Source organism: Phascolarctos cinereus, unplaced genomic scaffold (assembly GCF_003287225.1).
Source record: "Phascolarctos cinereus isolate Bilbo 61053 unplaced genomic scaffold, phaCin_HiC Scaffold_1;HRSCAF=81, whole genome shotgun sequence".
NCBI lineage: Eukaryota > Metazoa > Chordata > Mammalia > Diprotodontia > Phascolarctidae > Phascolarctos > Phascolarctos cinereus.
In genome coordinates, this window is record NW_027555514.1 from 231,028,201 (window position 1) to 231,054,963 (window position 26,763).

The 26,763-nt window shown below is 38.6% G+C and overlaps 1 protein-coding gene across 1 annotated transcript; it reads right to left on the reverse strand.

Annotated features, from left to right (window-relative positions):
* Positions 1-437: 437 nt before the first annotated feature.
* On the reverse strand, positions 438-24,870 carry TMBIM4 (transmembrane BAX inhibitor motif containing 4). The gene is made up of 7 exons (XM_020990206.2): positions 24,715-24,870; positions 17,819-17,927; positions 14,252-14,357; positions 12,105-12,138; positions 10,934-11,051; positions 9,940-9,985; positions 438-1,559 (listed from the first exon to the last, which is right to left on the reverse strand). The coding sequence occupies exons 1-7, from the start codon at positions 24,809-24,811 to the stop codon at positions 1,353-1,355; spliced, it is 717 nt and encodes a 238-aa protein (XP_020845865.1). The 5' UTR covers positions 24,812-24,870; the 3' UTR covers positions 438-1,352.
* Between the last annotated feature and the right edge of the window lie 1,893 nt (positions 24,871-26,763).

Below are 26,763 nucleotides of genomic sequence, written 5' to 3' on the forward strand. Positions count from 1 at the left end.
GCATATATATACATTTCTGTTGTTCAGTAGCGTCCAACTCTTCATGACCCCATGGGGCATAGCATGGCAGGCCCTTCAATCCTCCACTATCTCCTGAATTCTGTCCAAGCTCATGTTCGTTGTTTCCATGACACTATCTCATCCTCTGCCATTCCCTTTTCCTTTTGTCTTCAATCTTTCCCAACCTCCAGGTCTTTTCCAACGAGTTCTGTTTTCTCATTGGCTTAAATATTCCTACTTCAGAACTGATAAAACTGAGGCCCTGAAAGGTGAAAGGACTTATCTAGGGTCCTACTGACAATAAATAGTAGAATCAGGACTCAGAACCATGCCTTCTAACTCCAAGTTCTGTGTTCTTCCCACTACATGACACTAAGAGACACTGTGGTAACCTGCTGTGTGCACTTAGCACAGCATTCCCAAATAAAACCACAAAGTACATTTTTCTGCCTACATTTTGAAATGTAGGTTGTTTAATAGCATATGCACATCCTAAATACATGAACACACTCTGAATTTAAAGTTAAACCTATACAACATTTAAATATTTGTCATTCATACTTTATATTTTATCTTAAAATAGATCTTTTATTACAATACTGAATATTCTGAAAGCATCAGTTGCATGGCGCCAAAATGTTCAATTAAATATTTTCCTTCTGATTAAGATTAATGGAATTAAGGCCTTCAAAATATAATGCAAATCAAATAAAAACTTTAAGAATGGTACTTAAGGAAAAATATATTTTAAAAAATCACCCTACAAAGAAAGCCTTAACTTTATATTATGTATTCATGAAGCAATTCTGAATTTCAAACTATCAACCTATGGCAAATTTAGAGCAGGAAAAAACAAGACAAGATTTTTAATTTCTCATTACTGAAATCAAAGGTAACATAAAATTTTAATTAAGAATTTCCTTGGGGGCAAAACCTAATTCTAGTCTTTACAAGAATAAATATTGTTAGAGCTATTAAGTTTAAACATTTTGAAGAAGAATCCAAAATCAAGTGGACAGCAATATGAAACATTATTCATAAGTTCTAAATCAAAAATCTGGTAGCAGGTAGATATAAAAAAAAAGTAAAGCTTCAATCTCACAACTACTGAGTAACTAGAGAGCAAAATAATTTTTAACGATCTATATTCCAAGCCTCATTATTTAATCAAACACTTTATTGCAATATGAAACATTATTCATAAGTTCTAAATCAAAAATCTGGTAGCAGGTAGATATAAAAAAAAAGTAAAGCTTCAATCTCACAACTACTGAGTAACTAGAGAGCAAAATAATTTTTAACGATCTATATTCCAAGCCTCATTATTTAATCAAACACTTTACTGTTCTCAATCACTTTTTATTAAATGCTTCTAATAAACGCAATAGGTGCAGGAACAGATTGATGATATCCAAGTAGAGGTTGATGGCAGCCAATATATACTCTTCAGGGGACAGTTTGTGAATCAGTAGATGAGTATCATAAATGATGAATCCACAGAACAGAAGAGCTCCCATTGCAGAAAAGATTACCTCCACCAATTCATTATCATAGAAGAACTATAGATTAAAAAATAAATACATGTAGGTTAATATTTGAGAAAAGCATTTCCAGAAGACCTTAAGTTACCTGCTATAATTAACAGCTAATTATTTTTAAATAATCACTAGTAGCAAATGATTTTAAAAACAAAATGTTAAAAGTACATAAATTCTAAATAAAATATTCTAAATGCATTACTTTATACTATACCATAATGAGTAATAGTATAAAATAACATTTACAATTAACTTATTTTTTTTGTCTGAGATTTGGCATAACTGCCTAGAATTCTATAGCAGCACCCCAAATGTATTTCTTATTCTAAAAGACTATCATTTTGTCTCTGTGGTTACTCCTTTTAATAGACGCCAGTCACGACCCCTACACAGTGGTCTCTGAGATGTACTATGGCTGAAAAATTCACCACCTTGCAAACAACCTGGTGATGAACTTCTCCAACTTCGCTCAGCTAGTCTTGTGACAATGCACTTATTTCGTCATTAAGCCCATACTTGAAGTCTTTCCAGTTTGTCAAGAATTGCATTCTTTATCAGCATAGTCTTCAAAAACCCAGAGTCACCTCCAAATCAATGAGATATCTGAAAACTTCAAAATTGAAACATTTTACTTTTGCAGCCCAAATTTTTTCCTTTGAAAGCTGACAATCCAATTCAATTGATATTTCCTAAAAGATGTTCAAGGATTTTATTACCTATGATGCTATTAACCCATTTACTCATTTATTCATAAAACATACACTGAGCACCTACAATGTGAAAAGTCCTACACTAGGTGTTTTGGAGACAGATAATACAAAGATAAATAAGGTAATCTGTTATTCTCCAGACACTTAAAATCTAGTAGTGAAAATAGGTATAAAAATAATCATACTGTAAGACCATATGTGACGAGTGCTTTTAAGGGAGGTTCAAGACAAGTATACACACAGGTTTAGTGCTGGTTTGATCAGAGAAGGCTTCCTGGAAGAGGGAGCATACGAACTGGCCCTTTTAGGGTGGTCAAGATAGATGAAGGGCAAGGTTTTCACAGGTAGAGAAAATGGCAAGAATAAAGACATAGAAGTGAGAAAATAAGCTGTGCTTAGGGACCCACGAGTAATCTAGTTAGGGGAGAATGGGAGTATACACAGTGAAGTAGAATATAAAATAAAAAGCTAAACTGAAATCAGATAAAAGGCAATCCCAAAGAAGGTTTCAGAATAACAGCAGAGTAACATAAACAAAATGGTACCATGGAGACACTAATCTAGCTATGGCATATATTAATGAATCGCATCAAGAAGACACCAGAAATAGGGAGACCAGTTAAGAAACTACTGCAGTCATCTAGGCAGATGTAATCATGGCACAAACCAGGGTGGCAGTGACATGGAATGGATAATATATGTCCAAAGTGCAATGAAAAATTTGAGGAGGGAAAGGGATTTTAATCAGGGAGGTATGTCATATGGTGGGTGGTCGGTAGAAGATTATCTATTTCAGGCAGGGGGAAAGGTGTATCCAAAGGCATAGAAATCAAAGAGGCCAAGATGGGAATGGGAAAAGAGAGTTTAGTTTGAAATATGTTGAATGTATGATGTTGTTAGGATATGGAGAACTGAAAATATGGAACTAGAGTACAGAGGTGAAGTCAAGGGCAGAGATGGAGACAGAAGCAGTTAGCTAAACATAAAGTGACAGAAGCAGGGAAAGTGGAATGAAGTCTGAATGAGGGTAGGGACAGTAGAAATAGAAAGGAAAAGGGAAAGATTGGAGAGCTATAAAGAAGGAAAGGACAAGATGTGAGGGCAAGGGCAAAGGAGGCATATTTTGGAGACTGAGTAATACTGTGAGGTGACATGACCCTCTGGAGGGCTGGGAGGAGAGTCAGAAAGATGGGGGAGATTTTCTCTGTTGTAAAGTTGTTGTATAGGTATTTTCCTAGTGTACTAGAGGTCTAGGAAATCAACTTCTCCCCAATAGATAGGTAACAAAAAAGTTTGGCAGGGAAGGGGCAGCTCGGCATAATAAATAGACTTGGAGTCAAGAAGACCTAAGTTCCCACCCGACTTCAGACACTTACTGGCTGTGAGACCCTGGCAAAGTCACTTAACCTTTCTTGTCTTCAGTATCCTCATCACTAAAATGAGGATAATAGAAGTGCTGTATTTCACCACATAATCATTGTACCCTGTTTGTTTGTAGTCCAAAAAGATGGCTTATAGCCTTTTCTTGCATAATCATTGCATGGTATAATTCTGTTCATCATGCTGCTTAAAATGTAAACACAGCAGCAATGTATTCACCAGTGGCATATGGATACACACTTATCTCTGGCACATTGTAGGCCATGAGCCTAGAATTCTCAGCGCATGTGCATTGTCAGTATATTTCCAAAAGCCAACTTGCATGGTTTGTTTACGGCACTGTAGTACTAACTGTATTGTCACTCAATCCAATGAAGAGCTGTAACAAAGGGCAGGTGAAGCTGCCATGAGCAAGTCACGTGCTATGGTTAAGACTTGAATCTTTCCAATTTCAACATATCTTCACAAGTACTCTGTGCAGCCTAATCTTTCATCAAAGACAGTTTAGTAATAAATGATTTTTAAGTAATACCAGCACATTTTAAAAGCTTCACATAACGGTCGCACCCACCTTTTTTTGCAAAAAAATTGGTGTCAAATCTGCGATGATTATGCTGTGAGATATGGTACTCATTTTACAGCCTTCACAAACCTTTAAAAATTCTACATATGAATATGTGTGTTAGCTTTTATTATCATTTGGCATATGCTTATTCTTTGAATGCCTAATATCTCGGGTTTCTCAATCTGTTGAGGATTACATCAAAACTAAACTGGCAACTTGTTGATAGAATCAAAGGTTAGCAGAAAGTGCTAACTTTGAACAGAAGGAGAAAGGCAGTCAGCTGGGGACTTGCTAAAAGTAGGGAGAAAAGGCAGGTTTAAAAGAAGGAATCAGCGCAGCCCAGGTCCACTGCCTTTCAGAGATAAGGTATCTGATATCAGTCTAGGGCAGCAGGTACAGATGTTAAACTTTTCCTAAAGGGTAGAATAAGGTCAACAATTAGCTAAGAATAAAGCAAACCAAAAAGGTAGAGAAGGAATAAGTGAAGGCTCAATTAGGACTTTTAGAGGCCAGATCCACTGAGACCTCCAGGAAGATAAAAGAGATTACTGCTAGGGCAATACACTGAGGAAGCAAAGAGGAAAAAAAAATCCTTGGAGACTAAATAAGGAAGTGCTTTTCTCAGCTGGGGGCAGAGGTGAGCGTAGAACTCAATAGCCACTGAGACAAAGAGGAAAAAGGCGACTGCAAAGTTCTTGCAGAATGACTGGTAATTAAGGGAAGGGTGACCAGGGTTGGCACAAGACTTCAGAACTTTGTATTAAAACCTCCAGCCTGCTATATCAACACTTTGTAGAGGATGTATGGAAAGGAACAAGGACAAGAATCACAAAGAATGAGAAGCGCATGAGCTGGGATCTCTAACCAATAAAAGAAGTATCCATAGTAATGAGATCCCAAATCTACTCAAGCAGATGAAGTACAGATATTTCCCTACTGTGATGAGTGATAAAGGCTGATAAAAACACTTTAGGACCCTAAGAAAGAGATATGTACTGATTTCAGGGGCAACAGAGAAGGGAAAACACTGAAAACCTGTATTCCATTCCACAGGGAACCCAGTGAAGGAAAACTGGCACGAGAACAACAGCAAGAAACCAGGAGGAGGAGCTGCCAAAACCAGTCAATGGTGGATAGATGACTGCTCTTGGCCCTCCTCTCTTTACAAGCTCTTCCCAAGCAATTTCAACCCCGCCTATGGTTTCAATGGATGACTCCTAAGTCTATACTTCTAACTCTAACATCCCTGAGCTGTAGACTCATATTTCAGACTGCATAAAGGACCTCTCCATCTGAATATTCTGGGGCCAGAACTCAACATGTCCAAAAATGTGATTATGCTTTTCTCTTAATGTTTTATTGATACATTTTATCTTTACATCATAATTTTTTCTCAGGGGAAAAAAATCTCCCTTCCTCCACCTATACTGAACATTTCCTTTGTTACGTGGAAAAACAAGTAAGCAAAGCACCAAATACAGTGACAACATTTACACTCCACTGCTCTGCCATAAATCGAATGCTTCATTAGCTCTGAGACCTTCATTGGTTTTTTCCTATTACTAAGAATTTAGTTTAAATGACATTTTCATTCTTTTTTACTCTCTACTGACATTTTCTCCTCATCTGAAGTTCACACGGTCCAAATTTATCATCCAATTTAGATCCCGGTGACCTCTATCTACTGATTCCCAGGTCATTCTCCCTTTTTTCTCAGTCAGTCAGTTTCTGGTTCCATCTTTCTCTACTGCACCTCCTGCCCACATAATGGGGGAAAACATAAATGTTAATACTCTAATGCCTTAACCTCCCAGCTCCTCAATTTGCTCAACTCCTATAACTTACTGATCAAATACCAGCTACACATAGGGATAGTCACCCCCTTGAGCCTACCATTACCTACAGGTGCTTTACTCCCAGGATCAAGAACTTTGAAATTACTTTATCTAGTCAAAATCACCCATATTTCTATCCCTTCCTAAACCTTCCTCCTCCTAAAATTATTCTTCATCCTTATATGATCTCTGATCCCTCTACTGTTCTCAGCACTTTGTCAGGCCAGGATCACTGCTCTGGCTACTCTCTCCTCTCTTCCTAAATCTCAAACCCTTGGTGAACCAGTTCAACTCTGCACCATCCTCTATTCTTAAATCTCTTGCTCACTTGTTCTATTACCACTCACATTATGCCAAACCCTGCATGACTGGGGGCAGCTAGATGGTGCAAGGGATAAAGCACCAATCCTGAAGTCAGGAGGACCTGAGTTCAAATCCAGCCTCAGACCAAACACTTGACACTTACTAGCTGTGTGACCCTGGGCAAGTCGCTTAACCCCAACTGCCTAAAAATTAAGAAAAAAAAAAGCTTCTTGGAGCAGCTAGGTGGACATAATACATCCTAGCTGTGTGACTCTGGGCAAGTCACAATCCCAATTGCCTCACTTAAAAAAAATTAAAAAAAGAAAGAAATCTCAAACCCTGCATGACTCCCACAATTTGCCTCTTCTGCTCCTATTCACATGGTGCTGAATGCAATGGAAGAAGTCATACAACTCTGATTGAGTCCACTATAAATTCATACTATCTAATCTCAGTTGAGCCCTCACTGCATTAAGGCAATCCTTTTACTTCTCCCTAGATTGTATATCTCACTTTTCACAACAGTTGTATCAAACCCTGTCTGCTGTTCTGAAATCTCCCACATCATCCATCCCCTTCTCCTTCTACCCTCTCAGCTGAGGTCCTTGTTTCATACTTCACCAAGAAAAGCAAAGTCATTCTCCAGAAGTTCATTCTCCTTCCCTCATCTCCTACTTGTGACATCATCTGCTTTCTATATCTGCTTTCTCTTAGGTCTCCTTCTCTCTCTACACTTTCACTCTTGGTGATTTCATCAGGTTCCATGGGAGTAATTATCTCCATGTAGCTGATTTCTATCTCCATCTAGGTGATTTCTAGTCCTGGTCTCTCCTGAACTCCAATTCCATCTCACCAACTGCCTGCTAGGCATTTCAAATGGGTTCTCAACATAGCAAAAACTGACTTCTCAATATATATTCCACCCCAAATCATCCATTCTTCTGAACTTTATTCTTTCAAGGTATCACTGTCCTTCCAGTCACACAATTTTGCAGCTCAGTGTCATTCCTAACTCCTCATTCCATACACACAATCAGTTGCTAAATCCTGCTGTTTCTATATCTGCACCATCTCTTGCATTCTATCAAACCACCAGTCCATTTCAGGCACCCATCACCTCTCTCCTGGACTGCTGAAATCATCTCCTATTTGGTCCCTTGTTTTTAAAAAGTTTCTCCCCAGTCGAATCCATCCTCCACACAAGTATAAAATGAGTTTCCAAAAGCACAGGTCTGACCATGTCACTTCCCTACTCAATTAAGTCTAGTAGTTTCCTATTAACTCTAGAATGAAATATGAACTCCTCTATTGGGCATTTGAAACCCTCCATAACCTGGTCCCTTTCTGTTTTTCTAGTATTCTTATACTCTCTTTCATGAACGTGCAAATGGAGCCATAATGGCTCACTTGCTCTATCACGTACAAAATCTCTTATCTCTGTGTCCCATGCTTGCAATGAACCCTCTCCTCCTTCTCCTCCATCTCACTAATTCTTCCTTTGGGTAAGATGGAGACCCACCAGGCCCTGCCATCGTCTCCTAAGGTAAAGCCTAACCATTGGCCCCAACTCTATGTTCTATTGGTCCCTCAGCACTGATATCATGAAAGCTTAAGACAGCTGTGTCTTGGAGCCAGCTCATACTAATTTGCAAGAGTTGAATGTCAAACTTTCAGTGTGAAAACATACCTTGAAAAACAGCAAATGCTACAAATCAAGACTTGATTTGTTTTGTAGATTGTCTAGACTTAAGAAAGTGATGCGGAAAATTTTAAAAATGCAGATTAGATGTGAAAGTGTGTTGTGTATACATCCCCCCTCCAACGAGTAGTTAAAATATTTACCTAAGGACTCCTAGCCTTGACATCTGCTTCTCTGAAATAGCATTGGGACTTCAGGGAATTTCCATGAGCACCACAGTTGAACTTTCTATTATGTGTTGTCTCTCCCCAATTAGAGGAGATCTTTGAGAGGAACAAGGACTGACTCATTTTTTTTCCTATTTGTATCTCCAGCATTTAGCTTAGTGCTTAGCAGTTAGTGCTTACTTAACGCCTTTTCTTTTATTCATTTCCTGATCCTCTCCAGCTGCTAGTGTCCTTCCTCCCAAAACATGGCACTCATTTTGTATGTATTCTACAAATATTTATCTATGTGTACTTTGTCTTTACCACTGAAATGTAAGCTCCTTGAAGGGAGGGATGGTTTTACTTTTGACTTTGTATCCCAAATGCTTAGCCTACTACCTGGTCCATAATATGTGATTAATAAATGTTGATTGATTTTTTCTGAATTAACTATTTATGTCAATGGAATCTGCCATCCATGTACAAATTCTCTAGCTTACTTCTAGAAGACCTCTCCTCACATTTCTCTCATCCAATCAGCTGTAAAATAAATAAACAAATGTGTATGTGTGTATATACACACATACACACACTCATAAAAATAAAAAATATGCTTGAAAGAGTGTGTGTGTGTGTGTGTATGTGTGACACAGGCTATGCCAACAGAGTACAAATGTGGCAGGCCAAGCCAAAACGGTTTTGAGTACCTTGGTAATGGATTACAAGTTTGTCCCGTGAGCATCAGCCTTGATAGCAACAACTACTAACATTTAAATAGTGCTTACTATGTGCCTGGCACTGTGCTAAGAGCTTTACATTATTATCTTATCTGATCCACACAGCAACCTTGGGAGGTAAGTGCAATTAATCTGGATAAATTATCATAAAATCTCATAAATCTGGATATGCTCAAAACCAGATCTCAGAATGATGAAGTTCTTTGGCTACAGCCACTCTTGAAAACTATTTCCTAAGCTACAGAGGACTTGAGATTTACACCTCTGGAGGGCATATCCACACTGATAAAATCAGATATCTAATATCAAAGTATATCTTGAAATTATAGTTACTAAAAATTGTATATGCCATTTTAAAGATCCTGCAAGAAACCTAAAGAATAAACCAATTATATCAATATTGTATTATCTCAGTTGAATTGTTATCAATCTATAATAATAATGACAGCATTATATATAGCCCTCTAAGGCTTGCAAAGCACTGTATGACTATTATGTCATTTAATCTTCACAATAACCCTACAAGTTAAGTACTACTTTTATCCCCATTTTACAGATGAGGAAGCAGGCAGACAGAGGTTAAGTGACTTTCACAGAGCCAGTAAGTGTCTGAGGCTAGATCTGAAGAGAGAGCTTCCTGACTCCAGGCCTAGTGCCCTATCTATTGCACTACCAGGCTTCTTGTATAAAGAATGGCATTTCGCACAATATATCAATTGAGACTTTTAATAAAATTGAACATAACACATTCTAATATTTTAATAACTAGCATATTTCACACTAATTTATCACTCAAATTATTTTCCTGTAATTAAAATAAATTATTCCAGTTATATGGTAATAATAGTGGTCAACATGGGGCTTTGATTTTTCTAAAGGGATTACTAAAGCATTATTAATTACTAAAGTATTCTAGATTATTATAAGTAGCAGGTATCATTTTATTAATATGTCATGATAATTAAGATTAACTTCTAATGACCTATTAGGAATTATTTTTAGACTTGCTGTGACAAAAGAACTTACCCTCAAGAATCCTGACAAGAGCAAGATAAACAAAAAGGCGAAAAGTCTGTAAAAATAAAAGCATTAGTAGGTTAGATTATATTTTCAAAATATGATTTCTATACACAGGATCCATTTTCTTCAAGATTCAACAGTCACATTTTAAAAATAATTGATGTGTGCCAAAGAATCATTTAAAAAGGGAAAGTAGCCAGAATAGGGTGGTGATGGCCAGGCAAAATACAAGGGGATACTTTAGACAAGAATCAAATCAAACTCCATTCAACTGAAAACTGCATAAGCAGCTTTGCCAGCAAAGTCAAAGCAGGGAAATGCCTACCCACCCAATTGGCAAGAAGTACTGAATCTTGTAGTGGAATAAAATACCTTACCAAAAACTGAGTTAAGCCCATTGTTCTAAATGGTGATGAATCATAATAAAGAACAGTGAGAAGTTTTTTCCCCCTATTTTGTTTTAATCTTATAAAGAAGCAAGCTAGTTAATGGAGCTGGATTAAAGTCTGGGGATGTCTCAAAAATTAGCTGGGCAATTTGCTAACCAACTAAGTTAACTAACTTGTTTTCTGTACCATAACAGAAATCCTGTGGTTGGTCTAATTGCTTTTATGTTTTGTCCAGCCTTCTACTAAAGCTGATCACCCTCAGCAGACAAAACTTTCCAGACCTCCAACTTTCCTCTTTCCTCTAAAAAGAAAAATAGAAACTCAAAGATCAAAGGTACTTCTCTCCATTTTAGCTCTAGTCTCTACCCAGGCAGCAGTCAGGGCAAATTCTTTAATGTCATTTTCTGCCACACTCTACTCTGGAAAAATAGGGGCTGACCCTCAAACATAAAAGTATATTATCCTCCTGATAATGCTTTCCTCTATTGGTAGGGAATAGCCAGAGCTTTCAGTATAAAAAATTCAAATATTTTTCCCACTATTGCTTATAGAGTGCAATAACAAAAAAGAAAGAAAAAAGCATATATTTTATAGTTGAGAATAAAACCTACCCTGCTCCAAATTTGCTGAAATCTCTCTTGGACTGTAAAGTGTATAGAGTCAAACCGAAAAATACTGCAGTAGTCAACATAAAAGCTTGCAGAACAACATACACATCATAGAATGTCACTGTAAAATAAAAACATTGATTTGTTCATTGAACAATGTACATAAAATATACCAACTACCGAACAGGCCCACCTGGTATTTAACAGAAAGAAAAGCTCCACTGCCCCCTACCCCTCCATGCTCCATTTTGCACTTGTCAAATGACAGCCAAAATAAGGAAGAGGCTCCCTACCCTGCCCTTGAACAGGGATATATTAGCACAGGTACCACTGTGCAATCACAGAAACTATCAGGACTGAATGCTGTTTTAATAGAGGAACAATAGTTTAATATGAAAGGAAATGTTTTGTATCAAAAAAATAAAAAGTTAATTATCAGTTATTCAGGGATTAATTATCCATGTTTGCACTCTGGCCTTCTTCAACTAGATGACTTTTGGTCATTTCTCCACATATTTGTATAGTCATCAAGGAATAAAGGAAGTAAAATGGAAGCCTGTCACTTGTTACTTAACAACAGTGGGGGAAAAAAAAATTCAGAGGAAACCTGTGCTCTCTCTTGTAAGTGCATTCATTATCCCCATCCCCCTACCCCTTAATTTTCTGCAATCAAAAATCAAAAATTCACACATAGGCAATAAGGAGGATAGAATTTCAAATCTAATTTCTATGGTCTTAAAACAAAACTCATTCCTCAAGCCACTACTAGCATGAAATGTTATGGGTTGTTTTTTTTTAATGTTGTGAAAATCATAAGGTCTGAGATTAAAATCATTACAATTGTTTGTCTTCCTAACAGCCTTCTAACAGTTTAAGGGATAGGTAGGAATTACCTTAATTTCACAGATGTGGAAATACATAGGAAATGCAGTACTCTGAGCCCTTTGATTTCCTTATGTTCTTCACAGCTTCTAGGTAAATCGAATTTACTGTTTAAAGTGTATGATTAACCTTTGATTCATTATATTCTGGTATGTTTTGCTTTACCAAGTGTTTATTAAACATTGATATAGAAAATGCTAAAGTTTAGCCAAGAGTTCCCCTCCTTTTAACCTGAGAATTTGTTACTACTGAAAAGATTCCTTCAATATTGTATAGAATAATTATGGTTTACCTGCTACACCAACAGTCAAAGATTCCAAGACTGTCTATGAAAAATAAAAAGTTGTGAATTACACAAATGCATGCAAAGTTTATCTAGTTTGCTGAAATACTGCTTGGTAAAGAATTCAAAGAACTTTTGGTCTCATTTACTCTAAGACTAGGCTTCAAGGAACCTGAAAAGGTATTGTTTTGTTATGTCCATGATCCTGAAAACAGAAGATCATCAGACTAAAAGAGATTTAGATTCTAATTCTAGTTAAGTCACTGATTAACTTTAGGTAATTTGCATAAAAATAGGGAATGACTAAAAAATTTCATACAGTATACCTCTGCTTTCTCCTTCCCTTTAATTCATACCTTCCTTTTTTCCTTTATCTCACTGTACCTCGTGGAAAAATACTCATGGAAAAAATACTCCTCATAAAAGCTCTAGCCAGAAATTATAGCCATAGCAGGTCTTAGAATATCCTGTTGCTAAAGGGGATGCTCCTGGACTCCAGGATAGGGTCAGTGGTTGAGTACACCTAATAGACACAGAGCCAAAGATAATGCTACCACTTTCTGTTATGATGCAGATGGCTGCGAGTAACAATTAAATTGAAATAGTGATTGGACACCATGATTCCAATGCTACTTATGGCAACAGATGATTTTATAGATAAGGAAATTGAGGCAAACTGATTAAGTGACTTGCCCAGGGTCACTCAGCTACTGGGTGTCTGAGGATGGATTGAACAGGGTCTAACTGACTCCAGGCCTAATGCTCGACTATCTATCCACTGTCCCTGGAGGGGAAGGGCCCTTTGGGATAACTTAGTCCAAGCTCTTTTTTTTTTTAAATAGATGAGAAAACTGAGGTACAGAGAAGTGACTTAGCCAAGATCACACAGCTAGTAAGTGGCAGGATCACTTGGACAGGGGCCTTCTAATTTTTGAGTCCAAAATTCTTTACACCATTTATACAACAATTATTACACCACTGGTTTTTGTGGAAAATGAATTTGGAGTTTCAAAACAGTTGACTGAGCTTATTTATGGAGCACAAGTTCTTTGTAAACTGGTGACTTTTTAGTAGTATCTTAAAAATGCATATAAATTTATAAGTTTTGAGGTGTACTTATTGCTTATTCCCATTCTTTACTACTATTTTTATAAATGAGAAAATTAAGGCCCAGGAAGGTTACAAGACTTGCCCAAGGTCACACAGGGAGTAAATTTCCAAAGTAGCATCTGAACCTAAGCCCCATGATCCCAGAGTCAGACTTTTTTCCAATGTATACCACCTTACTTCCCATGGATATGATACTTAAACAATTTTTCAGTTCAAAACTGATAAATTAACTTAGGTTTGTACTAAGACTAAAGGAGAAAGAAAAAAATGATAAAGCAAATCTAAATCCAGTGCTCAGGACTCAATGTATATTGTTCAGATGAATTTTTATCTTGAACTACAGTACTCCTTCCTGGCTATCACCTCAAAATGAATTTTTATGAAATTTTTTTTTAAGGCAATTGGGGTTAAGTGACTTGCCCAGGGTCACATAGCTAGTGAGTGTCAAGTGTTTGGTCTGAGGCTGGATTTGAACTCAGGTCCTCCTGACTTCAAGGCCGGTCCTCTATTCACTGCACCACCTAGCTGCCCCCTTAAGAAATTTTTTTTCTCCACATAAGAGATACACAACCCTCCAACCATGTTTTTGCAAAGGCACATCATCTCAGCAAAGTGATTTTTGAAAAGGAGAAATTACTGAGAAATGGAGAACCCTGAAAAGTCAACCACAAAAATCTGGGCTTGAATCTACGTGCAATTAAAAACTATCAAAATTCCCACCTTCATAAACTGATATAATTATATAGCTGGAAGGAAAATCTGAAAGATTTTCAACTGAAGGCTAGAAGAGTTCAATTGCTCTGTCATGCATCTTGTCAGCGGCAGAGCCCAGTGTCTTACTGCCCAGGCCAGTGTTCTTTCCAATACAGCATAAAAAGCTAAGTAAAGTGACCTACTAAAATATCAACAATTCTAGAACCAAGAAAAGAAACCAAAGAATTCGTTCTTTTCTCCTAAAGGTATATTTGAAATATAGACTACAGGAAGACAATTTTTAAAAAATTAAACCACTTATTCAAAAAAATAAAAGGTGCAAAAATACTCACAAATCCAAAGAGCAGGTACAAGTTAATAGGATGTTTATGCCTATATAACATCAATGCCAGAATCAAACCCAAAGATCCAAGGAGAGACACCAACATCAATGCAGGGCTATATGTAAGAAAGAAAATATTTTAAATTAAAGGCACTGAAATTTTATATCAAATTAATTGAAATGTTATTAAACACATCTATAATTACATGTTTTCTTAGAAAAGAATCTTTTTATCTGCATAGCTTAATCAAAAAATCCAAAGACCTGCCCCTATTTTAGGCAGGGGAGCAGTGATTGTAAGACCTGCAAACGTTTAAGAACACAGAGCAAATGTGCTCCCCTTTACTCTTTTGCAGCCTTAGATCACAAGAGAAAACTGCATTCAGTGAAACAATTAGACATCCTTGGAGAGTAGAGTCTGAACTTAAAGCCTGTGGTCAAGGCTTCTTTCTGCTGCCGTGAAAGATGAGGCACGGAGATAAACCTGTGACATGCCACCCAACTGTCATTGTATTGAATGTTTCATTTTAGCTAGAGCAATTCACAATCTCCTAACAGTACATTTATGCGCCCATCTTCCCAAAGCCCTTCCAACATCTGTGATTTTCCCTTTTTGTCATTTTTGCCAATCGGATAGGTATGCAGTAGAACAGAAGAGTTGCTTTAATTTGCTTTCTCTAATTACTAATGATTTGGAGCATTTTTTCATGTGGCTATTGATAACTGGATATTCTTCTGAGGACTACCTGCGCATATCCCTTGACAATTTATTAACTAGTGAGTAGCTCTTATTCTCATAAATGTGAATCAATTTCTCACATATCTTGGAAATGAGACCTTCATCAGAGACAGCTACCACAAAGATTTTTTCCCCAGGCAACTGTTTCCCTTCTAATTTTACTTGCGCCATTTTTATGGGTGATGGCCTGGGTATAGAAGAGGGACTCTTTATCAGTGATGAGGTGCCACACAGATATCACTATGCTTGTTAACATTTGACTCCCAAAACGTATAGGGCCTCTTCTATGAGATTCATGGTTATCCAAAAGTAATTCCTAAGAACAGACCCACTTGGCCCATATACTGGAGAATGGCTAAAGGAAACAACAATGTGATGGATACAGAGAAGCATGGGAAAATCTATGTGAACTGACAGAATGAAGGAAACAAAAAAAACCCCAGTATATATAATTACTACTATGTAAACAGAAAGAATCACTAAAAAAGTGAAAAGTGAATTATAAAGAACGAGGATGACTTGAAAGAAGAAATATGAGAAGGTACTCTCATCCACATTCCACCTTTGTAAAGGTGGGAAGTCCACTAGCATGATACAGTGCATTGTACATATTTTCATGTTTTCACAATGTATTGGTTAGTTTTGCTGATTTTTTTCCTCTTTTTTATTTTGTCTCAAAAATAAAGCCTTCTAAAATGAGGTGGATCTCTGGGAGAGGAAAATGAAGACATCCTGGGAAAAATCTTGGTGTTGTATCCTTGCTCCTTTGACAGACTGCCCCTTCAGTCATCCCTACTTTTTCATTTATTTTCAACCTCTCCCTTTCTACTAGCCTCTTCCCTTTTGCCTATAAACACATCCTAATCTACCCAACTACAACAGGTACCTCCACTTTCTCTCCTCTCACTCTCTTAAACCCTTACAATCTGGCTTCTGACCTCATCATTCCACCAAAACAGCTCTCTCCAAAGTTACCAAAGATCTCCTAATTGCCAACTCCTGCAGCCTTTGACACTGTGGAGCACTGTCCCCTCCTTGACTCTTTCTTCTCTCTAGGTGTTTGGGGCAGCTCCCTCTCCTGGACCTCCTCCTATTTCCTTCTGTTTCCTTTGCTGGATCCTCTAGACCACATTCTCTAACTACAGGTGTCCCTCAGGTTCTGTCCCATGCCCTCTTCTCTTCTCCTGATACTATTTCATTTAGTGACATTATCAGCTCCCATGGATTTAAATACCATATCTATACTGATGATTCTCAGATCTCCTAACCTGCCTCAGACTCTGCTGACCTCTAATCTTACATCTCCAACTGCCCTTCAGATATTTCAAACTGGCTGTCCAGCAGACATCTTAACCTTAACATTTCCAAAACTGAACTCATTATGTTTTCCCCAAAACCCTCCTCACCTTCTAACATCACCACTACTCTATGCAGCATTTTTTAAACTGTGGTCACAACCTTATATGGGGTCACGACCCACAGTTTGAGGGGTCTTGAGTGAAAGAAGTTTAAGTAGCCCTGCTCTAGAGGGCAACACCATCCTGAGTCCCTCAGGCTTGCACCTTAGGAGTCATCCTGGCTGGATTCCTCACTCTTTCTACCCCCTCATATCCAAGCTGTTGCCGAGGCCTGTTGACTTCACTTTGGCAGTATCTCTCAAATACAATACCACCTCCTTGGCACAGACCCTCATCACCTCATATGTGGATTAATGCAATAGCCTGGCGGTGAGTCTGCCCACCTCAAGCCTCTCCCCACTCCAATCCAGCCTCCATTTAGTCACTTTTCCTAAAATACAAGTCCGATCACATCACTTCCTTCTACTCAATAAACTCGAGTGCAGGCCTGCTCCAGTGGCTCCCTATGCCTCCAGAAACAAGTACAAAATGCTCTGCTTGTTACTCAAAGCCCTTCATAACCAGCCCCCTCCTACCTTTCTGGTCTTCTTACAACTTACTCAGGGCCATACACTCTTTGATGCACTGATACTCTCCTTCTGGATGGTCCATGAACAAGACACTTGTTTTCTCTGGCTGTCTCTCATGGCTGCAATGTTCTCTCTCATCTCAGTCTCACGGCTTCCTTTAAGTCCCAACTAAAATTCCATCTTCCATAGGAAGTCTTTCCCGACCCCTCTTAATTCTAGTGCTGTCTCTCTTGTCATTACTTCCTATTAATTCTGTATATAGTTTGTACAAATTTGTTTGCTTGTTATCTCCCCAATGAGGCTGTCAACTCCTTGAGGGTAAAGACTGTCTTTGGCCTCTTTTTGTATCTACATTGCTTAGCATAGTGCCTAGCATACAGTAGACTCTTCATAGATGTTTGATGATTGGTTAAAAGTATAAATTATTTGGTTCTTTAATCATAATATTACAGACAGATAAAAACAAATACATTAAAGCAACTGCTGGAGTAACTGACTTCTATCTCAGGAATCCTCCCTTTAGAAGAGAATTCGTACAAAGTAGCAGTAAGTTCTAGCTTGGTTCTGTGATGATAGGTTAGACATTAAGAGGAAGTTTAGGTTGCTTTCACATTTTACTTAGTATTAATAGTCAATCTATGAGCTATAAAATAATATCTTCCTCAGCTGCTAACTAAAAATAATTTCAATTTAAAAAACTTGTGGTGATCTTTTCTCACTAGCGTAGCAGCAAACACTATTAGGCCAAAAACAACAATAATAACAACAACAAAAAACCAAACCCAACTCTAATGTATTAGGGGATCAAGCTAACCTCTCCAAATGGATTTAGATTGGAATAGAGCAAGTTTCACTCCCTATTGATGATGGTTTAACAGCCTGAAAATAGTTCAAGGGCATTAGTACCTTACCTTTTAGATATAAAGATCTGTATGTTATTAAAATGCATAAAAGTTGCTGATGTCACAGTAGTTAAGAGAACTTGAAGAAAAACAATGCTATAGACTTTCCGCAGAAAACCTGTGGAAAAAAACATACATTTTTACTTCCCTAAGCATACATAATAGAACAGTAAGAACAAATCTTGTTTCCTTTTAGAAAAATGAATCTCATCAAATGTATTTTCATTAGTTCTGATCCAATTACTTTGGTAGTTTATAACTGACCAAATTCTTGAATGTTAAATTTCAAAATGGATCAGAAAACTCTAATTGATATATAAATCTCCAAGAAGCTTCAGCTTTAAAAAACCAAACCAAACCCCAAATCTTTGAGGGTCAAGAATGTCATTATTTTCACCCATAAAAATTATTTCCCATTTACAAAGGTATCCAGAGCAGGCAGGTGGGTGTGGCTGGCTGTCAGCTGGCCTGGGGTTCTCCGCTGGTCACAGGCTCTGCTCTGTTGTACTGAGGCTTCTGGCTGCTATCCCCACCAACTCTTCCAAGCTTCCACTTTCTCCTCTCCTATTTGCCTTCCTTTCTTTTTTCTTGTATTTTCCACGTCCTGATGTTTCTCTCATGCTTTTTGGCACTTCTTTTTTTTAAACAAAGAGTTTAGTCTTTGAAGATTTTGTCAGCTTATAGGGGCTCCTTTCCTTCTGTTCAGGGAAACAACCAGTCACCGTGGGTATAATTTTCATGTCTTTACCTCCTGACTGCTGGGTACATTATTGTTTCCTGCTTCATAGCCCCCAATGAATTTCTTTTTGCCTACTAGATCCAAAACAGTGATGACAGAAAGAGCCAAAGGCTGGGCTGTGTATAACAAAGCTTTGACTGTATTGTAACTGTGACGTATGACTTCAACCTCTGTTCAACAGTTGACAGATACCTGTTTAGCTCTTCACCACTCAGCTTTTCTAGCTTTTTTGTTCCCCTGAAACTAGCTCACTGTCCTACCATCAAATTCAAAGGACCTGGATTCTAGTCTCAGCTCACCATTAAGCTATGCCTCAGTTTCTTCCTCTATAAAACAGACCAATAGTAGCTGCTTTGTATCCCTCAGGATACCACACACAAATGAGAAAATGTGTGTGAAAAGTCTGTAAACTTTCAAGTGCTACACAAGCAGCTTTGTAATGTTGCTTTGTAGCTTTTGGCTTTCAAAAGCTTTCAACTACTCTCCTTCGTTTTATCTTCAGGAAAGAGTACCTAACAGGTAGGAATGGATTAGGGCTTTCTGGACTTAGCTTATTTAGCAAAGCATCTTCTGCAGAGCTTTTCTGTTTTGCCCTTATCTTACAGCAGTACAAAGAATCATGCTGGCAAAATCAGCTGACAGTGAAGATGAGGAAAAACTGACAACCTTCCTTACTGCTCATAAATTATGGTACACAAAATAGCAGAATATTATGACCTTGTAAGAAAAGACAAAAGGGAAGGTTTCAGAGAAACCTGAAAGGCCTTTATGAACTGACATAAAATGAGCAGAACTAAAACAATTTATACAGCAACAACATGGTAAAGAAAAACAATTCTGAAAGACTTAACTGATCACTGCAATGATCTCCAGAGGCCTGAAGATAAAGCATGCTCCCCACTTCCTGTCAGAGGGGTGGTAGATTCATGGTGCAAAAATGGACATGACAAATGTATAGTTTGGTTTTTCTGGGTTAGGCTATGTTATCTGTTACAGGGACTGTGTTTGCCTTCATTTATTTGCCTCTGAGCAAGTGGAAGATTTTAGGGAGAGAGGGAAGCAAGCTAGCTAATAGGACTGCCTCCCTCCGGCAAAAAAAAAAAAAGAGAGAGAGAGAAAAAAAGAGCCTTTGAAGCCTTTTAAAAAATGCACAGATGAGGACAGAAGGAAGTTCAGAAGAAGGCATAAATAAGCAGGGCAGCCTAGAAAGTTACATGTTGAGAACTTTTTTTAAAGGCAATTGGGGTTAAGTGACTTGCCCAGGGTCACACAGCTAGTAAGTGCCAAGTGTTTGGTCTGAGGCCAAATTTGAACTCAGGTCCTCCTGACTTCAGGGCTGGTACTCTATCCACTGCACCACCTAGCCGCCCCTAGAAAGTTATATGTTGAAATATATAGTAGCAATAAAAATTTTTGTTTTTACATTAAGAACAAAACAAAAACAACCAAACCACTGCTTACTGCTTTCTGACGGCAATGCTACAATCCCAACGGCAAACAGCATTACTTACAGTTTACAGCAAATTACACAGGCAGACAAGGGACTGGGAGACAAATTAAGCTAGTCCCTAATTTTAAAAGCAATTTTCTGTGGGAAAAACACCATCATCAACAAATGTTTGAGGACCTACTGAGTCCTGAGCCTGAACCCTAAAGTTAATGGAACAATTCTGAATGTCTCTCCTTATTCCAGCGAGGAAAAAACATCATTTCTAAGTCTTTTAGAAAACTTTAAGAAACCTCTACCAGCCCAAGCATACTCAGAAAGGCCATTCTATATTCTAACATGACAAGTAAATGATGTTTAATTGATATTATTGCTAGTCTACTTATTTTAGATGAGATTTATGAGACAAGTAATTTTTATATGATAACATCTCTACTTTGTAGGAAGGCCTCTTATGTCTGTCCTACGGTCTCATAATACAACTAACACCCACTATCTGGTATCCTCAGGAATTGAGGTAGTCTTCTTCTGCACTGTCCTTTTTATGTGTTTCTTGCCTCTTTTCTTATTTTTTTTTCATTTTTTAAATTTAAATTTTAATTAATTAATTTTAAATTAATTTTAATTTTCCCAGGTTTCTGTGTATTCCTTTCTATTAATCTTTTGTTCTTTTGTTCTATTTGATGAATTGAAATAAAAAACTGAATTTTCCAGTATGTGAAAAATTGATTTTCCAGAGACAATACATGTGAAAAAAATTTCTAAGTGCTTGAATTTTATTATAACTTTCAAAAAGCCAGAAAGCTTTCTAAAATAAATTGGATGTTTCTCTTGAATGTTAACTGACTCTGAAGATAGAGGATTCGAGTTCCAACTCCATTTGGAACATTTCTTGTCTATATCTTGTGTTCTCTAGGAAAAAAAGGTCAACTTAACACCACACACAGAAAGGGTGGGGGAAGGGGGAGGGAGGACAACGATTATTTTATTAGTTGGAAAACACAGACAGAAAGAGTACGGATGAGCCAGACCATCAGCAACTCCAGCAGATCCTCTATTTAGGATTAACAAAAAAACAAGGACAATAATTACACGGGCATCTGGGACAGAGCTAAAAGGTAAAGTCAAAAGGTTTTTAGGTCTCTTGATGGCACAGAAAGGAGCTTTGAACAGGGAAAAGAAAACAGGGAACAGGAAAAAAAATGCATGCATATATGTATGCACCTACATATGCAGATATACATACATATACAGATTATAAACATGTGTAGCACAGTGTCTTGCACATAAGAGGTGCTTCATAAATGTTGATAAACTGATTGCTAATCACTGGGGATACAAAAAGAGTCAAAAGACCATCCCTGAAGAAGACCAAAAAAAAAAAAACCAGGAAAAGCTTTGAACAAAAGCTTAAAGAGTATACGTGATACATTGTCAGTCTGTGTACTAGACAGAAGGGAGTGCCCTTATTGACAGGTGATAATTATAGAAGGAAACTTTTGAAAGCTGTGAAAAACAAAAGCAGGGGAAGGAGAGAAGAGACAAGGGAAGAAGAAAATAAATTAGGAAGAGAATAGTAGAGAGCAGAATGAATCGGTGTCCAGAGTTATGAACGATGGCAGTAGCAGAGGAGGAATTCAAAGTGGTTGGCAAGTACTAGACAACCTGACCAAATACTAAGTTTGCACAGCACTTTACAAATACTATCTTGACTAATCAGAAGAGGAGAGAGTTACTGGCAAATGAAATAAAGGTGACATGCGGGCAAACAGAAATCTCTTAGGGTACTCAGAACAACGGTGATGGGTCCTCTACTCCTACAAAGGTGGGAGTTCACTGACAAAGCAGAGATGTAAAGTAACCTACCACACCTGAGAAAGCAGCTAGCACTGGCTTGGACTAGAAATCCTGGGATCCAGACTCAGGTCTCCTGCTAATTTTAGCCACCTTATCAAAGCTCTCTACACCTCTGTAAAATGACATGATCGCTAAGATCCCTTCCAGTTCTAAAATTCCATGACTTGATATTTCTTCTCTGCTTTCCTTCCCCAGGAGCCCTCCAGGGCATTTTTGTGCCATAAACAAACACCAAACACAGGGAAATGGAGGGGGACCTTCAGACAGCCTCTCCTTTGTAGCCCTGGAGTATCTGATAATTCTGTTATAGGAATGAAAATTAACGTTTGTAATGATGACCCTAATAATGTTTCGAGGAAAGTTTAAATTGAGATCACAGATATAGACACAGAAAAGACTGAAGAAGCCATTTAATTTAACTCCTCATTTTACACATAAGCAAACTGAAGCCCAGGGATTTTAAATAACTTCCCAGGGTCACAGAGGTAGGAAACATCAGAGACAGGATGTAAACTCTCCTCTGACTCCAGAACCTCTGCTATTTCCACTAACCGAAGTTGCCTCCAGTGAGCTCAGTAGCCTTCAAAAGAAAAACGGTTCTCCATTCCAGCTTCCAAATCCCAAACCCACCTCACAAGGGAGGCAGGTGGTTCAGTGGGAACCTGATCTAGAACCAAAAGACCTGTGCTGGAATCCTGATTCTGCCCCAGGTCTTAACTCTGTGACCTTGGGCAAATTCTTTAAGGACTTAAGGTTCCTTCTATCACTAAAACCTCATACCCCCTCTCAAAGAAAATTTCACAATCCTCTCTCCTCCCAATCTTGCCTTCAGTCTTCAAATCATTCAATGTGCAGACATATCAGCAATTTTTTCATTCCCTTCCAAAACCTTCCCACCTTTAAAATTCAAATGAGTCTGTGAAAGATTCCACCTGTAAATATGTTCCAGATATACCTCCTAGGCATCACCACAACTTTTCCTACTGTGAAGAAGATGAATGGTTAAGGAGAAACACTAGGATTCTTTGGCTAATATACCATGGAACAAATTTAACTTAAAGTCTTCAACAATCTCATCTTCATTTCCCTGTATGCTACAACAGAAAATCTCTGTTCCCAAGGCAGTCTTCTCACTTGTTGTGACCTATCTGAGGAAAGGGGCCATTTAACTACTATAATTCAAAAGTCTGATTTAACTGTGTTAGTTAGAAAGGAGTTAAGGGGTGGGGGGAGTCACATAAGAACTTCTTTCCTGAGAGATTAATTTCACTATGTCAGGCAGTATGAGATGGTAGAGAGCCTCAAAGCTAGGAAGACCTGGCTTCAAATTCTACTTCTGACACTGCTTGGGGTGAGAAAGCACTAGAAATCACCCTGGATTTAGAAAATTGTATTGTTGTTCAGTCATATGACCCCTTTAGGAGTTTTCTTGGCAAAGATACTGGAGTAGTTTGCCATTTCCTTCTCCAGCTCAGTTTACAGATGAGGAAACAGGCAAACAGTTAAGTGACTTGCTCACGGTCACACAACTAGTAAGTGTCCTAGCCAGCTTTGAGTTCCAGGCCCAGCACTCTATCCAATGTGCCACCTAGAAACTTGGAACCAAGATTCAAATCCAATCTATGTCAGTGACTCAGTGGGGGAAATCCAACAAGTTGCTTTCCCTCCATCTCAGTTTCCTCATCTTTCAAAAGAGACGGTTAGTTTGTAGGCCCAAGTTCTTAATCCCTTTTTTTCTTTTTGGTCATGTACCCTTTCTTCACTCTGATGAACTGAAACCTAGAGGTGCACTTCTCTGAATAATATTTTTAAATGCACAAAATACATGGAATTACAAAAGAAACAAATTATTCCAAAATACAGTTATCAAATGTAGATGTATATAAACACATGCACAAACATGCATGCACACACGTATAAAAGTATAGATCTGTGCATATATACATGTACATATATTTATGCATATATGTGTGCACATATACATATATAGGTATATACAGAACACGTATGTACATATACTTGCAAATATATATGCACCTAAAGACGTACTTATAAAAATATAGATTATAAACACGCATGTAATGTAGCTGTACATGTATGTATGCATCTACATATACAGATATACATACATATATAAACAAGTGTCTGGCATATAGCAGATGCCTCATAAACGTTTGTTGATAAGACTCATTGCTAAGCGCTGGGGATACAAAGAGGCAAAAGACAATCCCTGGAGAAGACAAACACCAAAACAATTGTGTACATACAAGCTACAAACAAAACAGAAAATAATCAAGAGAGGGAAAGCGCCAGAATGAATGGGAGGGTTGGGTAAGGCTTCCCAGTAGAAGGTGGGATGTTAGCTGGACCTTGAAAGAGGCAAAGATGAGTTGGAAGGGCATTCCAGGCCTGGGGGACAGCCGGGGAAAATCAATTAATCAACATCCACTAATCGCCTACTTTATGCCAGCCCAGTGCTGGGCGCAGGGTACACAGAGAAAGGAAAAGTCAATCCCTGCCCTCAAGAAGCTTACACTCTAACAGGGGAAGACAACTTGTTAAAAGAACTATATTTTAAAAAAAAACTACATTCAGACAGGCAAGAGACAGGATAAATTAATTAGCAGAGGGCGGGCAGTAGCATGGGGAGCTGGGTGGGAAAGTACTCCCGTACGTGGTGGGACGGCGCTGGGGCTTGCTGGAAGCCGGGAGGCAGAGCACCGAGGCAGAGGGAACGCCCCCCGAATTCCCTCCTCGACCCTCCCCCAGCCCCTCCCCTCTTAGCCCCTCCCCTTTCCCTCCCCCTCGCCGGCCCGTCCTCGGGGCTCAGTCAGGGCCCTCGCCAGGGGCCACCGCTCGTACCCATTCGGATGTGGACGCTGGCTGAAGCCACGCTGGTGCCGTAGTTGAAGTCATCCTCGAGAGACAAGCGAGAGTAGCTGGGTTCCGGGGCGGCCATGGCGGAGGCGGCGGCAGCGGCGGCACTGACCCGGAGAGATCTCAGCCCCGCCCGTCACCTCCCTGGCCCCGCCCACCCTGGGGGTGGTGCTTACGGCGGCCCAACGGCCTCCCGTCCCACTTCCGACTTCCGGGTAAAAGCAATCGAACCCCGAACAGCCTCGGAGCCCTGACCAATCTAACCCCAAGGTAATCGATTTCTCCTTCTCCCTGGGGGGGAGGCTGAACTTTTCCTGCTGGAGTCTATCAGCCTCCCCAGGAGACAGGACTCTCAGGCTTTCCCACGTCCTTAACCTTAACTAATGGTTCAAAATAAAAAAAAGAAACAGTTTTGTAGGCACCAAGATGGTGCAATGGATAGATCTAGGTTTGGAGTCAGACCCGAGTTCAAATGTTGCCATAGACAGTAACTCGCATTTATAAGTAGAATCCGATTTATTTGTGAATTTCTGAATTGCATCCTTACGTTCCTTTAACACAGTATAGTTCTGTCTCTCGTCTCCGCCTCCCAGCTTCGTTCAAGGCTCCGCTAAAACCCCACCTACAATGAGAAGCCTTTCCCAATCCCCCCTAATGCTCTGAGATTATCTACAAATTATCCTGAATATGTCTTGTTTGTACGTAGTTGCTTACATGTTGTTCCCCTCCACTAATTCTGCCATTAGACTGTGAGCTCTTTGAGAACCTGGCTGCTGGAGGCTTTCCTCTGAGATTATATCCAATTTATCTTGTATATATCTTATTTGCATAACTTGTTTGCATCCTCTCTTCTCCATTAGATTTCGCACTCCATGAAAGCCTGGATGCTAAAGGCTTTCCTCTGGGATTATCTCTGATTTATCCTGCAAATATTTTGTTTGCATATAGTTGTTTGCATCCTGTCGCCTCCACTAGACTGTACACTCTATGAGATACTGAATGCTAGAGACTTTTCTCTGAAATCTTCTCCAGTTCATCCGGCATGTATTTTGTCTGCACATAGTTGTTTAAATATTCCCCTTTTCTCCTCCCTTCCCACCCCACACTAGACTGTGAGCTCTTTGAGAGACTGTTTTTGCCTTTCTTTGTAACACCAGCACCTAGCATGGTACCTGGCACACAGTAAACTAATAAATGATTGTTATTAAATGAATGAATGAAAAGGCACTTAATGCTCTTACTTAATGCCAGCCACCCTGCTAAGCATAGAGGATAAAAATACAGTTATCCCTTCCACATAGCAACTTTGCCCATCTCGGGTTTTGATATATCCTGGGTTGGCACAAGAAACTAAGTGGGAATTTTTTTTTTTGAGTTTTTCCAGAAGGTACAGATGACACAGAAAGAGTTTAGAAGCTCAGAAATGCATAACATATATGTATAGTATTGTATATAAAATATTTTATCTTTTAGTAGTATTATTAATTCAGACTTCTGAATCCAGACTGAATTATTAATTCAGACTTCTCCTCTGGTACAAAGGGAGATGAGGAGGGGGACCCAACCCCTAATCCCCTCGAAGTGAAAGGGATAACTATACTAGCAATCACTACAGTTTCTCCTCTCAAGGAATTTACATTCTAGTAGAAGATCACACATTTAAGGGAGTGGTATCCAGGGAGGGGTTTTTTGGACTGAGAAGTCGTTGGGATAGTTTCTGTAGCCATAGGGTTCCAATTACAGATCCTTTTCAGGAATGGTAGTGTTGATTTGATTACTGTTTTCATGGGTGGAGCTCTTTTGCCTTCAATTTCTTTAGCCTCAGTTTTCTCATCTGTGAAAAATGAAATAATAGCACTGAACTCACAGGATCATTGTACGAATGAGATAACATATTGAAGACACTTTGCAAACTTTATGATATTATATGAAAGCTAGATATTTTATCATTAGAAATTACTTTAAAGATGCCTTGCTGTCTGTTTAAAAAATGCATCCTAAGGACCATCGGACCTTTCCATCAGATGTCCTACA

What these genes read in the sequence shown, in the direction of transcription:
- TMBIM4 (XM_020990206.2), bottom strand. Translation starts at nt 24,811, where the DNA reads ATGGCCGCCCCGGAACCCAGCTACTCTCGCTTGTCTCTCGAGGATGAC. An exon ending in CAGCGTCCACATCCGAATGG is followed by an intron (nt 17,928 to 24,714) that starts GTACGAGCGGTG and finishes TTTTTTCCACAG; the next exon opens with GTTTTCTGCGGAAAGTCTAT. An exon ending in TCTTGTCAGGATTCTTGAGG is followed by an intron (nt 1,560 to 9,939) that starts GTAAGTTCTTTT and finishes TTTAATCTATAG; the next exon opens with TTCTTCTATGATAATGAATT.